The sequence below is a fragment of the Momordica charantia genome, assembly GCF_013281855.1.
Source record: "Momordica charantia cultivar OHB3-1 chromosome 11 unlocalized genomic scaffold, Mcharantia_2.0 BLBB01000011.1, whole genome shotgun sequence".
NCBI classification, from domain to species: Eukaryota; Viridiplantae; Streptophyta; class Magnoliopsida; order Cucurbitales; family Cucurbitaceae; genus Momordica; species Momordica charantia.
The window spans coordinates 22,695,901-22,711,140 of record NW_028275159.1 but is presented as its reverse complement, the minus strand read 5'-3'; the positions used below and the strand labels follow the sequence as shown (position 1 = coordinate 22,711,140).

General features: G+C 36.0%; 2 protein-coding genes across 2 annotated transcripts; both read left to right on the top strand.

The window, feature by feature from the left end:
* Window positions 1-4,435: 4,435 nt before the first annotated feature.
* On the top strand, window positions 4,436-8,330 carry DNK (P-loop containing nucleoside triphosphate hydrolases superfamily protein). The gene is made up of 5 exons (XM_022294312.2): window positions 4,436-5,350; window positions 5,913-6,380; window positions 6,939-7,316; window positions 7,429-7,496; window positions 7,726-8,330. The coding sequence occupies exons 1-5, from the start codon at window positions 4,697-4,699 to the stop codon at window positions 7,934-7,936; spliced, it is 1,779 nt and encodes a 592-aa protein (XP_022150004.2). The 5' UTR covers window positions 4,436-4,696; the 3' UTR covers window positions 7,937-8,330.
* A 2,464-nt stretch (window positions 8,331-10,794) lies between these two features.
* Window positions 10,795-15,143, top strand: LOC111018287 (putative methylesterase 12, chloroplastic). Its single transcript, XM_022294315.2, has 6 exons — window positions 10,795-11,429; window positions 12,014-12,079; window positions 12,891-13,130; window positions 13,575-13,718; window positions 13,934-14,068; window positions 14,732-15,143. The coding sequence occupies exons 1-6, from the start codon at window positions 11,184-11,186 to the stop codon at window positions 15,002-15,004; spliced, it is 1,104 nt and encodes a 367-aa protein (XP_022150007.1). The 5' UTR covers window positions 10,795-11,183; the 3' UTR covers window positions 15,005-15,143.
* Window positions 15,144-15,240: the final 97 nt, after the last annotated feature.

Sequence of the window (15,240 nt, the reverse complement as noted above, 5' to 3'; positions counted from 1 at the left end):
TGCACGCTAGTTAGCCCAGATATTCATGTGTAAATAAACTTCTTTTTTTATTCAACAAATGTGAGGTGAGGGGTTGAATCTTCGACCTTAAGAAAGATAATATGTGTGTTCTCCTGACCATGTCGGAATTGGCTGTGTGGCATGTTTTATATTGAATATTAAGTGCTATAATCCTATTATAATTATGTATATTTTAATTTTATTACTCATTTCATTCATCTCTCTAAAAATTATATAGGAGTAGAGAAGACTTGTGAAGAAGATACCGCCAATGGAATAAATAGATATTATTTTGAAATTATATTTTGAGGAATATTTGTGGGCTCTTTTGCAAAATGGGTGATGAAATTTCCAAATAGTTGATCCATATAACCCAAATATTCCACATATTAATTGGCCCATAGAATTGCAAATGTATAATCTTGTCCAATATATCATTTTCCAAAACTATATATCTCTTATTCTATTAAAAGTTGTCATTTGATCAAATATGTCTAAAAATTTTTAAATCGAGTTCTTAGCGTAAAATGAAAATTTTGAAAGTACAAAGACCTATTATGAACGAAAGCGGAAAGTATAAGGGCCATAATATATTTAAACCAATAAGATAAAACAATAAATAAAATAGTTTTAGAAGCCACATTTCACCTCATTTGAACTAGAAAATCATGTCAATTAATATTAGGGTTGGCAGATAAGAACTATAATTTATAATTCATCTGTTGAAATTGTTTACATATTTAATCATTCTGATTTAGCATAATTCAGCGATAATCGGCATATACCTTCAATGAAGAGGCCGTGAGTTCGAATCTCCTCCTCCGTTGTACTTAAAAAAAAGATTTACCTCTTAAAATTTGTGTTCTTAAATTAATTATTTTGGCCATTTGTAAATGCTTATTGGACCCATGTCCAGCACCCAATATTGTATGCAGCCCATGCTTTGGGGGTTTATTGGACCCACTCGGAAATTACTCAATAACCATTGGGTTTATCTGTTTGATATATTTATTTTTTCAAAACTATTTTTAGATTATGTTATTCAAATAGTAGAAATTATGGGAAATAACATTTTTATGTTTTTTTATTTTGAATTTAAAACTTAGAGCAAAATTGAAATTAAAAAAAGATAAAAATTTTGATTAATATATTATTTCATGTCATAAAATTATTACTTTTTTTTGGTAAAAAAACTTATTAAATTTTTGTTATAATTAAAACGTGTAAAATATGGAAAACATAATATATATAATAAATTATATAAAATCTATAACATATATTTTAATAAATTAGTTAATAAAACATTGAACCGGATTTTTTTCAATCAATCTAAGAACCGAACCCAATTAGTTGGTTCTTGTATTTTTTAACCCAAATCATCCATCAAATCAATAAAAATCATCTCATTTTTGAAAGCGATGGATCCATCGTATTTTGATCTATCAATTTGAATAACATCATTTCTATAACTCGTCTTGAATTTTGAATGCAATTTGTTTAATCTAAAAAATATCAAGTTCGGATCCGTGAAGTTCAAACTAGTCACACCAAAGTACTCGAGACCTGCAAAACAGAGTTAGTACTGCAACGCCCTAGTCAGTATACAGTCCAATCTATATTCAAGAAATAATATATTTTGTGTACCTTATATGAGAGGGAGACACTCTATTTATAGAGGCGAGCTCTCGACAAAGCTTCCAACAACCTAGGACGAGCTGTCTTATTGGAAAACATGCATGTTGTCTATGTTCTCTCGATTACTCTTTAACCTCAGCTCGTACCTAACGTAGGTCAGCCGAAATGTAGAAAATGCGATAGCTCGAACACAAAACATCGAGCTGAAGGGGTTTGACTTTGTGGAATTCTTTTATAAAGAATCTTCCTCTTTTTGTCGATAATTTGTTCCCAACGTTTACACGTAGCAATGGATAAATAGCCTCCAACATAACTCATGTTACCTTAATTTCTATATAGTGGACAGAGAGAACTAATAAATTCGCTCTCAATCCAAGCAAGTAAAGGAATTTATATAACCCCCTGACTTATTAGAATACATGAACCAAAGTCGCAATGAATCCAAGCCGCATAAGAAATCAATGATTGAAGCTAGCAATTAGCTTCCTCAATCAAAAGATTCTATATTCCTAAAAATGATGAAACTAACTTATCAAATTTGATAATTTGCTAGCAATCCTTCAGGTATAGGGGCATGGAACGCAACTTCACCAAGGAATGGCTCCTTGCGTATGTACGGATATGACGACCGTGCGCATATCTCAGATATAGGAGCATAAAGGCCAAAGGATCACTGATTCCTGAATAATAGAAAAAAAAATGATAATTTGCTAGCAAGCCAACACCTCCATTTCTTCTATTCATCTATTCTAGTCTTGAAGAGGAGAGTGCTATTTTGGATGTGTGGTTAATAAAAGGACCATCCCCTAAATATAGCGTAAGATTCTCTTGTTTTCTTCTAATTTACGTAGCAGTGTAGATAGGTTTTTAGAATTAAAAAGATAGAGGTATCCGAACACCCGTCGTTTTGTTATTAGCTGCTGAGGGCGAAGAATATGGTGCCCTTGCTCAATTTTTCATGAACATACGGAACATATCAAGATCGATTGTCATTTTGTCTATGACAAAGTTGTCAACGGTTTTTTTAAGCTTATTCCTATTCTTTCTTTATTTTATTTTCTAACTTATCTTTCTAGAATGTTTCTCTTTCACTTTATCCTTTTTTTTTATTACCTAGGAGTCGGCAGTCATCGCACTGTCTCCATACCCGTACATATGCAAGAGGTCATTACTTGGTGGAGTTGCATTCCATGTGACTTGAACCCAAGACCTCAAAGATGTTTCTTGTGACTTTCCCTTTATCTATTCTAAAGTCTTTCTTTTTCTCTAATATTCTTTCTCTAACATATTATTTATCCCTCTCGAACTTTTCTTTATCTAAATTTTTTCTTTATCATACCAAATTTTATCTCTCTAAAAGCTCTCTCCATCTCTATCTTTTATTTCTATACTTGTACATACTTTTCTCTCTAACTTTTTAAAAGATAAAAAATCTCAAATAGTTACCAAACATATATTTGTTTATCAATTAAAAAAAATAAATAACATCTATCAAGCATAAAAGACCGTTGGATAACTATTTCATTTTTTGTTTTATGTTTTAAAAAAGTATGCATGTTTTTTTACAATTTCATTAGTAAGATTTTCACCCCTTGAAAGTATATTTGAAATCTTAGCCAAATTTCAAAAATAAAAAAAGAAGAAGAATTAGCCTAGATTTTGAAAATGTTTATTAAAATTATATATAACCAAATAAACGAACAAGTTTAATAAATAAAATTAGGCTTAAAAATTTTGAAAAAAAAATAGAGAAAAAAATTGATAAATGAGTCAAATGACATAAACATGAAAGTTAAAATTATATATCGAGTCCTTCATTAAAAAGATGCTAAATTAAAAAAAATACCTAACTTTTGTCAATTTATTTAAAAAATAGAGGTGCTTGAAACAATTTAGTCTTCTCCATATAAGAAATCGTGGTCGGGAAGGTTATAGTAGCAAAAGCCAGTGAAATTTGTTTCTTATCACAAGACTTGTGATATATATTATATATGATACACATACAAATGAACATCCTTGCACCAGTTCTTCCTCTCGAGTTGAGACCAATCATTCAAATAGATGGGGGATTGAGACTAGTGTATGGTAGGTCAGAGGTACGCTTGCTTATAAAAAATGCGGCTAATTTGATTCGATGGAGAGATAAACCTGTGGCTCTTTCCATTGTCCAAGCAAGATTAGTTGGATTAGCGTGGATATCGAGGTTCCACAAGCGGTACTCCCTGATACTGAGTTGTGGAATTTCAACTAGATTTGGAGGATGAAGGATGCTGATTTGAATGGGGAGCCAGCCGAAATCTTCCGCCGAGGATTGTCTCGCTCGGATTTCGATTTCCGCAACCTGAACCAGTTTTTGGATCAGGTCATCGCATTGTAGGTCGAAAGGTTTGAGTTTATTCGTGGGTTGTCACGACTATGGTTAGGGAAAGGTTGATCATACCCTTCTTTGAACCGTACGAGCACGATCTTCCAAAAAACGTTTCAAGAATACCTTTGAGAAACATCAATGAATATTTTTAACAAAAAATTGACGTGGCAGAATCTTAAAATGACGTGACAATTAACGTAAAACTTGTCTAATTAAGTCCAAAAAAAAAGAGAAAAGGTAGAGTAAGTTATCATTTTAGCTCAAAAATCGAGTAAACAATAGAGGTTGAGAATGAAATGAATAACAAGACAAATTGCAACCTCATTTTAGATTTTGCCACCGGCAATTTTTCATTGAAGATAACCCCATTTTTTTTAGGGTAATGTAGCCATAAAGCAAGGGATTATTTGAAAGATACAAATCAAAATGAATTCAGAAATTTATGCTTACGAGAAGAGAGCAAAAACCCTGTGTTTCTCACATGGCCGCAATTTCAAAAAACCCTTACCCTCTTTCTCTCTCACCATTTTCATCATCCCCACAGCGCCATCTCCAACACCCGCAAAACCCACTCTTCTTCTCCAACTTTCCCGCCCTCTGTTTCTCTCTCTAACTCTCTCTCTCTCTCTTTCCTCTTCAGAGACTCCAAAAACAGCGAAGGGTTTTTGCTGACTGAAATGCCCGCAAGAAGGGATGCACAAACTGTTGCGATTGAGCCCTTCTTCTTCTTCCTCCGGTCCCATTCTCTGTACTGCCGTTAAACCCTTCACCTCCAAACCCCCATTTTCCTCTCTGCCTCTTCCAATGTCTGCTGCCGCCGCATTTCACAGCAGCGGCGGCGGTCGTTCAGCCTTCGCCGCCTCTCTTGCGAGAAAGCCCTCTTCTTCTCCGGCCGTCTCTTCCCGCTTTGCCGCCGCTAATACGTCTAGGAGGTGCTACTTGTGCCGCTGCGCAATCGACGCCCCTGCCGCGTTGCGAGCGTGGGTTGTGTTCAAGGGTAATCGAAATGGACCGCGGCTGGCGTGGCTGCATACTGATTCTGATGGGTCCTTTTCTTCTTCCGCCGTTGAGGGCCTGAAGAGCTCGAGAGTTGCTGTGGCTGGTGATGATGATGGCGATGGAGATGGCTTGGCTAGTGATAATGATAATGGTGGAGAAGGTGGGAAGGTTTTTGAGGAAAAGGCGTTGAAGGCGACTAGAAGGCAGAAGGGTTTGTCTGGCGGAGGCGTGTTAGTTGGTAATCCTGATTTGTTGACTATTCCAGGAGTTGGTCCGAGGAATTTGAAGAAGCTGGTCGAGAAGGGGATTGGAGGAGTGGCTGAGCTCAAGCAGTTGTATAGAGATAAGGTGAACAATGTCTGGCCACTTGGGTTTCAAAAATACTACATTATGAGTCTAGTTTTTGCGTTCTTTTATGCTTGATATTAAATTTTTTTAGTTTCATGTACTGCTAGAAGATAGAAGCATTGTGGTTTCATGTGTGTGGATTTAAAGATGAATGACGGTGAGGGAAAAGTGAAAAGTGTTTTTAGTTAATTAAAAGTACCATCTCAAACTTGCTCTAATTTGGAGTCCTTAGTTTACATTTTGATGTAGATGTTTTGAAATTTCTGTTTATTGCCAAGTCCATGAAGTTCCATTCATTTGCTATACATTTCACTACTGTTGCTTTAAGTATTTTCACATATTCAACAATATAAATCTAATTGCTAGGTGTTTGTGTGTAAGGGTGATTTGGACTTGGAGGCTAGACATTGCTCTTCTGACAGTTTCTTATATTGTAAAAAGGAAATTTCTGAACAAACCAGGATTACTTGGCTGATTAATATATACTTAGAGAACATCTAGTGATATAGCTAGGTGAGCATTATTAAAGCTTTCATGAAAAGCACTTCCTGCCTTTTTGCAGTTCTTTGGTGATTCTAGCCCGAAGATGGTTGAGTTCTTACAGAGTTCTGTTGGAATTATCCACAGAAATCATGCTGAAAGTATAACTACTTATATAAAAGACACTGTCGATAAAGAACTGACCGAGGACAGTTCAAACTCGGATGCAAAGCCATCTCAGAAGAAACGGATTACATTCTGTGTGGAGGGAAATATAAGTGTGGGAAAGACAACATTCCTCCAAAGAATAGCTAATGAAACCCTCGAGCTACAGGACCTGGTTGAGGTGGTTCCAGAACCTATTGACAAGTGGCAGGATATAGGACCTGATCACTTCAACATACTAGATGCCTTTTATGCAGAGCCTGAAAGATATGCCTACACTTTCCAGAATTATGTGTTTGTGACAAGGGTTATGCAGGAGAGAGAGTCTTCTGGTGGAATCAAGCCGCTCAGGTTAATGGAAAGGAGCGTTTTCAGCGACAGGATGGTAAGAAGACATATCATCTGTAATCTAGTGTTCTGTTTTTGTAGATTAGATCTTTTCTTCTGTCATGGCCCCATGATTTGTCATTAAATATAGTCTGAACTTGTTCTGTTGTAAAGTTGTGCAGTTACATTAATGATCATGGTTTTGATAGGGCTCATTATTATTTATCAAAACAGAGCATCAAAACAAGGGAGATTTGAGAGCTCCCCAACTCTCCCTCAAGGACTCAATGAGCCTTACAAACTTCTCAATGACCAAGAAGATACCCCTCCCCTCAACAAACTTCTATTTTAACCTCTCCCCTTCCCACGTCACAACCCTTACACATCATTCCTTCTAACTAACAAAATTCCTAGGGCCCACACACACCCTGCCTACATGGCTTCTTGTTGTCTTACACGCCTACGTTTATAGTACTTAGTGATAGATTTGGGGTCTATCAGGTTCATGAACATGCTACATACCCTGCAGTTTTTTCCTTTTTCCTACTTGGCTGGAAATTTGAGAAGAGACTTTAATTTAAAGGCTGATACATATGTTTCGTTGATGCTAACAAAGGTGTTTGTGAGAGCTGTCCATGAAGCAAACTGGATGAATGAGATGGAGATCAGCATTTACGACTCATGGTTTGATCCAGTTGTGTCGACCTTGCCCGGGCTAATTCCCGATGGTTTCATCTATCTTAGAGCAAGCCCTGATACTTGTCACCAAAGAATGAAGCTACGAAAGAGAGCTGAAGAAGGTGGGGTCAGTTTGGAGTATCTCTGTGACTTGCACGAGAAGCATGAAAGCTGGCTTTTCCCTTTCCAAAGTGGTAACCATGGGGTTCTATCTGTCAGTAAGCTACCATTACATCTAGACAGATCTTTACACCCCGATATCAGGGATCGTGTCTTCTTCTTGGAGGGTGACCATATGCATAGAAGTATTCAAAAGGTGATCTTTCCACAATGATGCACACTATTTTTTGAATTCCTTTATATGCAGCTGAAAGGAAGTTGTGATTTTCTTCGTTCGCTTTAATTTTTGATCTTCTTGTGGTAAGCAGGTCCCTGCCTTGGTTCTTGATTGCGAACCAAACATTGATTTCAGCAAAGACATTGAAGCTAAGAGACAGTAAGTTGAGTTTTATGTTGTATCTATTGCATTTGATCATCGGGGAGAGATCGGTAGCTTGCTATTACTTTCATTTGAAGGACACTCTCTTATTGTTTTAAGGCAACCATCATATTTCAGCCTCGAAAATTAAGTCTATAAACAGTTTTTTGGGTATTTTTATTGATATTAACATGAATATGTTTATTTTATTTGATTTTTATTTGCTTCGTATGTTGGCTTGTTGAAGGTATGCTCGTCAAGTTGCCGAATTCTTTGCATTTGTAAAGAAGAAGAACGAAGCTTCTTCGTCAACTGCTGGCCAGGATGGTTCAAATGGTTGCCAACCGCAAGTAATGCTGCAAAATAAAGGATTATGGGTACCCGGCGGGAATCATTTCCCAGAATCAGCTCTGAAGTCATTGGATTTCAGGCGGGCTATGTCGTACATGTCTGGTTAGGGATCAGATCTCTCATCAGTGTTCTCTTTTCCCAGATTCGTCGCAACAGCCTTACTTGTTCTATCTGTTATGTTTCTGGTGGTTGTGTAAAGATGCTTAGGAATGTAGAGATTGTATGGTGTTAGTGTTGGATGCTTGCTTTGTAGGTTGTAAAACCCTCTTTCAGTGCTAAAAGCTCCATTTAGTTGTATGTGTTGATAATCTCATTGATTCTCTTGGAGCTGGTTTTGGGGTGGGCGCAGACTCTGGAGAATTTGTGGGAATAGGCCATGTAAGGAGTCGGCTTTCACAACTCTATTAAAACAACTTTCTGTATGAATCCTCTATTTTTACTACCTTTTAGCTATTGGTTTGATTTCCAACTTAGTTGATATGAAATTTCTTGTTCACCTGAGATTCGCTTATTTTCAATACTTGCAAGTCAACACCAATCTCTGCTCATGGCCCATGAATTCCAATTCCAATAACATTTTCAGTTTAATACTTGGAATCTTAGTTGAAGCCAAACCTACCACAAATAAAAAAGAGTTTATTGATACTCTAAGAGCATATTACATTGATCATGATTCAGTCTAAAGAAAGCACAAATGCCTCAAAATTGTAAATAAATTGCTACAACTCTGAATTCCCTCAAGATTAGAATAGTTTAATGCTAAAAATATTACAACCACGAACTCTAATAGAAATACAACTTAAAAGAAAAAAAAAGCCTCGGAAGCGTAATACCGATAAGCGATTCATGGGTTAACTCGACAAAAAGCCAAATGTTGTTAGTGTTATTACGCAGAAAAAAAAGCCTAAGACGGTTTCACCCTGAAAAGTCTCGTAACTTGAATACTGGAGGGCAAATCTCCCCCAAACATTTTAAGTACTTCTCAAATTAAAGACTAGAGAATTTAACAGTTTCGATAAAACTGAACAACACACTGTCGTGAAAATACATAAAACTTTTAATACTTTTTTTTTTTTATATCCGTGAATGTTCGGGCCAGTTTATGCGCACTTCGACTAATCTTACGGGACAACCGCCTGATCCTACAACATTATTTGGTGCCAGGAAACACATAGAAATTACTAATTCCTAAGGTAAGTGACCATCATGATGGTACTTTCGACCAATGAGCCACCCATGATGGTATTCCTAGATTGAGTATTTCTAGATCGAGGATGCTTTGTAAATCAAAATCCCATTTCATTAATACTTAGGGAGGAAATGCCTTGTCTCCTCCCTTTCTCTTGTGTGCTCTCTTCCTTCCTTCATTAATGAATCCTAGTCTCTTATCAATCTCCCCACCAAAAAAAAAATATATATATATATCAATCTCCCTTTTGAGTACTACGGCAAAGAGAATGTAGGTAAGAACCTTCAATAAATGGAAATTCCATTTAAAAGAAGAATAGCACAGACCTAGCAGTAGGGAAAACACACAGTAGCTGATTGAATGGCTTGAATGGAGTGTGCCCACTTTAAATGAAATATTCAGCTCACCATGACCCTTGAGATCAGAAGCAAACAGTGCATAATGATAGGGATAAAACCTGAGGAAGAAAATGACAGAAGTAAACAACTAGACACACATCAGTAGAATAAGTAAAACTAAATGCATTCACTAAGCAATGACTGATCTCCACTATAGCTATGAAATTGAGCAAACATTTTTTTATAGGAAACAAATTCTTTGATGATGTATGAAATTATCACAGAGCCTAGAATTTCAAGCTATAGTTGTCAAAAAGGAGAGCATCATTTTAGGCCAAAAAAGAAATAAATTCAATCAAAGAGCCTAGAATTTCTGTCTCCAAATGGACCAAATATTTGCTCTCTTGATAAGTATTGCCAAAGGATTGCCTTTTCTTACTAGAAGAGGTGATGAAAGAGAATTAAAGCCAAACATCTGCATGAAATAAGTGGTTTTGGGACATAAAAAGTTAAGTATGCTCTGTTCTCTCCCCTCTCCTCCCCTTCGGTTTCTTCTTTGGTGAAGAATTTCCCAATTATTAGCAGGTGCTTAATGTGTTCTTAGCTTTATTGCACGTGTTTCTACGAGTTACATAAGCATGGAAGTTAGTAGTTGTTGTATTGATGATAATTTTTTCTGCATATGGGTTGAAAACGACATGTTCATGTTGGATGACATAGAGAGGAACATTCTGGTGCCTCTGTAGTCATTGTAGGTTTTGTGGTTCGAGAATCACATGGTGGAGGTTAATCAAAGATCGCTTCTCTAAGTCAATGTAGAATGCAAAAATTTAGAATTAATCGTCTTTGGTTTATTTGCTTATACTTTGTTCAATGATTTGAAATTAATCTTTTTGGGTGATCGAAGAAATTAAAGAATCCTTTCCTCCTCAGATGGTGAGGTATAATTTGGTTCAATTTTGAGAGATTGAATCATAAAAATCGAAAAAGTGATAGGTAACCATTTATATAAAATAATTTACAAGTCCATAAAGAAAAGAGGGTGGGTGGTTGCTAAAACTTTGAGTGTTCCATATTAAACTTTAAAAAGAAAAAAAAAAACCAACGAGGAATGTTCATGAGCGTTTGAGATTAAAATAAATATCAAAAGAAAGCTCTTTTAACTTCACCGTTCGAAATTGAAAAGAAACAAAACAAAAGACAAAACAGAGAATTTTCTTGCACAATTGTCAAACGTCAACAGCAACCGCCAGAGTACAGAGAATTGAGTGAAAAAGTTGCATTTTTTGAAAAGTAGATTGGTATTATTATTAAATTATTATTTTGAGTACAAAATAATATTCATTATCCTCAAATCTGCTAGATTTATCTGAACCAAGTAAAACAACCATTATCATCATCAATATTTACCCTCCAAGTTTCAGCCATTTCTGTTTCCAAGTCTTCCCCGTTGAAGCTGTTCTTCACGAGAGTCAAATTTTCCCGTTACACGTCGGTACCACTGATTAGCAGTAAGTAGGATTAAACGCGATTTCTAAACATTGTTTCACATTTCACACGGATTCAGCATTAAAACTCTTGGAAATTCTGCAACCCCAAGTCGGCCCGCCCGCCCCTTTTTCACCTCATATTCAACAACTCCCTCTTTTGTTCTTTTTACCCACTCCCGCTATCGCCCTCGCTAACTAAAATCATGGGGAAACAAAACCCCAGCAAGGGGGTGGAGAGAATGCCAAATTTCTCGCCTTAGACTTCGTTTTTGTCTGATTTCTCTTGGTTTTTGTTCGAAAAGATTTCTGGGTTTTGCTGGGAATTAGCTTCTGAAAAATGGGTAATCGCCTAATTTGCAAGTCAAAGAAGGATGTGAACGAGAATGGGTCTAAAAGCAGGAGAATGGGTCGGTCGCAGAGGAAGTTGCAGAGTGAGGAGGAGTTTTTGCAGAAGCAAGCTCTCTCGTTGGCTCTTCAACAGCTCCAATTATCACAGAGGTTCGATGGATCGACTTCCAAAAGAGTTGGTTCAACAAGCTCTCGGAGACGTAATCTCTCCGATCCATTCTCTAATGGGAAACAGGTGGGATGGGACTGACTTCATTTTGTTTTATTTGCTTATAATTTGTTCAATGATTTGTTGGATTACATATTTTGGGGATGGTTGAATCTTTCAAGAAAAGTGGGTTATCATGATTAAGCTCTGTTAATTTCTTGGTCGATTGCTCTTTGGGATTTTTCCGTAATTTTATAATCCTCGTGAGTTTACTTTTCAGTTTTAAATAGTTTCCTTTTCCCCTTTTCAAAAGAATACCTGTGGATTGACCTTTTCAGACTATCATTACTATGTTCTTTTTATCAGTATGTGGAGAATGAATGAATGAATGATCTTTTGCTGCTTTATTATAGAAGTCAGTGAACAACTTTTAAGCAATTAAAACTACCCATGTGATGCAGTTTATGAGAAATTTGCTAAAGTCATGAACAGAAAGTAAAGGGCAAATGAAATGTAATCAGTAGGATCTATATGAGTTAAGACCTTGTGAGGTATGGTTGTATCTCGGCCATGGAACGAAAGTTGGTGCTTGCTTTTAGGGCATGTGAATTAGTTTGTGAACGAGATCCATTGCACTAAAACTTAGGAAGATGTGTTTTCTTTCCTCTCAGAGTCAGAGCAAGAGAGATTCAAAGTTGTATGGAGCAGATGTAACTTCAGGCGAAGCAAATCTGCAGGTGATGCTCAGAAGACTGTCTACTTTTTTTTTTCCCCTCAATTTTCATTATTTGATTTGTTACTGTTTTGCTGAAGTTGAAGGTTATTTACATGACATGTTTCGTTTTTGTTTTTCAATTTTACTTCTTGCTATTTCAATCACTCATACGAAAAAAAGCTCTCTATTGTGTAAAAATATGCAAGTTCTGGCTCCAAATCTTCTATTATTTTCCTTTCTCTTCTTTGGGTTCTACAAGAGTGCCAATATTTTGTATTGATCTTGACTTGAGGGTAAATGTTATTATCATTGTTTTTTGCACTTTGCCTTTTAAATGCTTTAAATTCTTTTGAAAAGTTTCAACTTTGTAACCAAGCATTATGGACTATTCTCATGAAACACTTCTCAAAAGTTCTTTGGAAATTAACTTTTAAAATAGCTAAAAGCAGTTTTCACTATCCCTCAATTCATGTCAAACCCACCCTTAATCTGAACTTGGAGACTTTTTGCAATGATCAGTACTGTTCAGCTGTAATAATTAACCTTCAAATTTGTTAATGCCCATACTCATTAGCCAAAAACATTCTTGTTTTTTTAAAGGAAAAGTAAGAGAGAGAAACAGTTGCTAGCCTCCCTCTGTTATCAGATGCTGTACCTTTATGAATCATCACACTGTTTCATCAAGAAACATTCTGTTCTGTTTCTGCAGTTCCACTCTTTAATGAGATAGACAAATTTTCTATTAGATTATGGAGATGTATCATGTTAAATCCAGCTATCTTTCTTACCAAAAGTTAGTTCTTCACTAATGGAGCTATCATATCATTTTGCAGGCACCAGAATTTCTGGAAAATCTGAAAGCAAAAAAATTTGTTTTAATTCATGGTGAAGGGTTTGGAGCTTGGTGCTGGTACAAAACGATTTCTCTACTGGAGGAAGTCGGATTGTCTCCCATAGCCATCGATCTCAAAGGTTCCGGTATTGATCTAACAGATACAAACAGGGTGAATACTCTTGCAGAGTTTTCAAAGCCATTGACTGATTATCTACAAGATCTTCCTGATGATGAAAAGGTTGGATAACAAATAGTTAGGGGTTGTTTGTTTCGGAGTCGAGATTAAAGATTTTCCTTTAAAATTTTATTTTTCTTAATTTGTTCTAAAGGGTGATCAAAAAATGGATTTCAAAGAATGATTTTAAGTGCACGTTCAAGTACTTATTTAAAATTTTAAAGAGTGGTAAAAGGTGATTTTGACTGATCATAAGCACTTTTAAATTTTGTGATTATTAAAAATGGTTTGCAAAATTCTAAAATAAGATATAAAGCACTTAAAGTGATTTTGGAGGTAGTATTTAACTAATTTTCTTTCAAAAGTGCTTATACAATAAATGCTTCACTTAAAAACACTTTTTTCAAAGGGCATGCGAAAAGTAAATTAATTTCAATCTTTAGAAGCCACTTGATCACCTGCTTGTTCTGCAGACCAAACTGCTTAACAATTATTGGTCTTTTGAAGGTTGTTCTAGTAGGTCACAGTAGCGGAGGCGCTTGTCTTTCTTATGCATTGGAGCATTTTCCGAATAAGATATCGAAAGCAATTTATATCTGTGCGACGATGGTGGCTACTGGCCAGAGACCTTTTGATGTGTTCATGGACGAGGTATGTGATTAGCATTTATAACTCATAGAAAGTTGTGTTTCTTAGCATGCATTTTAAGAACTTTTATCTCTTGTTCATGTTGATAATATAAACTTACCAGTCGTTTCTGTGACTTAATTAATATCGGATGGGGTACATCTCGTAACAATATTTAACATTATTTGAAGTTTTTGTTTTTCATTTTCTAACTTGCCCTCCAAATAATTGCTTTGCAGCTTGGATCTGAAGAGACTTTTATGAAAGACTCAAAACTTTTTATCTATGGGAATGGAAAAGATAAACCTCCTACAGGGTTCATGTTCGAGAAAGAGCAAATGAAGGGGTTGTACTTCAATCAGTCTCCTACAAAGGTACTTTCCAATGTTTCCAAAACAATTTCTCCACAAGGGTTTTTTTGTTTTTCGTTTATAAAAATGGTATTCATTTTAGTCCTCAGAACTATTCGAAAACTGTTTGAAATAACTGTGATTAGGCCTTGTCAAGGTCATGAGCATCACTCTTTACATTCATAACTTTGGGAAGACTTTTTCTTGGTCAATACTCCTGAAGTTCACTCAACTAATGGTTTGTTCTTTTGAAAAAAAAATTTTGGAGCTAGATGAGATTCATGATTTCCCAGTTCAGTTTAGCATCCTTTCGGACCTTTCCTCGAATACGTTTGTCGTTTCTTTGGCTAGAAAGCAAGCTTTTGCATAGAATACTTGCCTTAAGTGTAGTTAAATTTAGGCTCCCAGTTTACAGCCTAGTTGGCAAGGACTTGGGATCTATTGGTCATATTGGCTTAGAGGTCTTAGGTTCAAATCTTTTGGTGAGCTTAATACCAAAAACTCTTAATGTCTCCCGTGTCCGGATCTTGGGACGGGTGCGAGCGCCCTTGGATATAGGGGATCAAAGCTCCGACTCCCGGTTATTAAAAACAAAGTGTAGTTAAATTTATCTTAGTTTCTGAGTTATGTAAATATACAAGAATATGTGATGTGAGTGAACTGAAGATTAAAATGGTGGCAATGCAGGATGTTGCATTGGCAATGGTTTCCATGAGACCTTTCCCACTTGGTCCAATCATGGAGAAGCTTTCACTGTCCCCCAAAAACTACGGGACCGGGCGACGATTCTTCATTCAAACACTGGACGATCACGCTCTCTCGCCTGATGTTCAAGAAAAGCTGGTCAGGGAAAACCCACCTGAAAGAGTTTTCAAGATCAAAGCCAGTGATCACTGCCCTTTTTTCTCTAAGCCTCAGTCACTTCACAAAATCCTCCTGGAAATTGCTCAAATACCATAAACTAGCCTCTCTCTCTCATAGAAAGAACAAAGTGAAGAATTTTTTTTTCTTTTTTTCTTTCTTGTTTTCCTTTTTAAGTTATTTATTTATAGTAGAACCAAAAAAAGGCTGGACGGAGATCAGTCATCTTCTGGTGTTAGATATTTCTAGTGATATAAAAGGAAAATCATTATTGTTCTTGTAAAAACTAAAAAGTTGAAAGAAAATGAGAAGTGATAAATGTACCTCAGGACATA

Bases quoted from the DNA above. Each gene is read 5' to 3' on its own strand.
- DNK (XM_022294312.2), top strand. From the start codon at position 4,697: ATGCACAAACTGTTGCGATTGAGCCCTTCTTCTTCTTCCTCCGGTCCC. The intron at 6,381-6,938 runs GTAAGAAGACAT...ATGCTAACAAAG, and splicing joins GCGTTTTCAGCGACAGGATG to GTGTTTGTGAGAGCTGTCCA. The intron at 7,317-7,428 runs GTGATCTTTCCA...TGTGGTAAGCAG, and splicing joins TGCATAGAAGTATTCAAAAG to GTCCCTGCCTTGGTTCTTGA.
- LOC111018287 (XM_022294315.2), top strand. From the start codon at position 11,184: ATGGGTAATCGCCTAATTTGCAAGTCAAAGAAGGATGTGAACGAGAAT. The intron at 11,430-12,013 runs GTGGGATGGGAC...CTTTCCTCTCAG, and splicing joins CATTCTCTAATGGGAAACAG to AGTCAGAGCAAGAGAGATTC. The intron at 14,069-14,731 runs GTACTTTCCAAT...GTGGCAATGCAG, and splicing joins TCAATCAGTCTCCTACAAAG to GATGTTGCATTGGCAATGGT.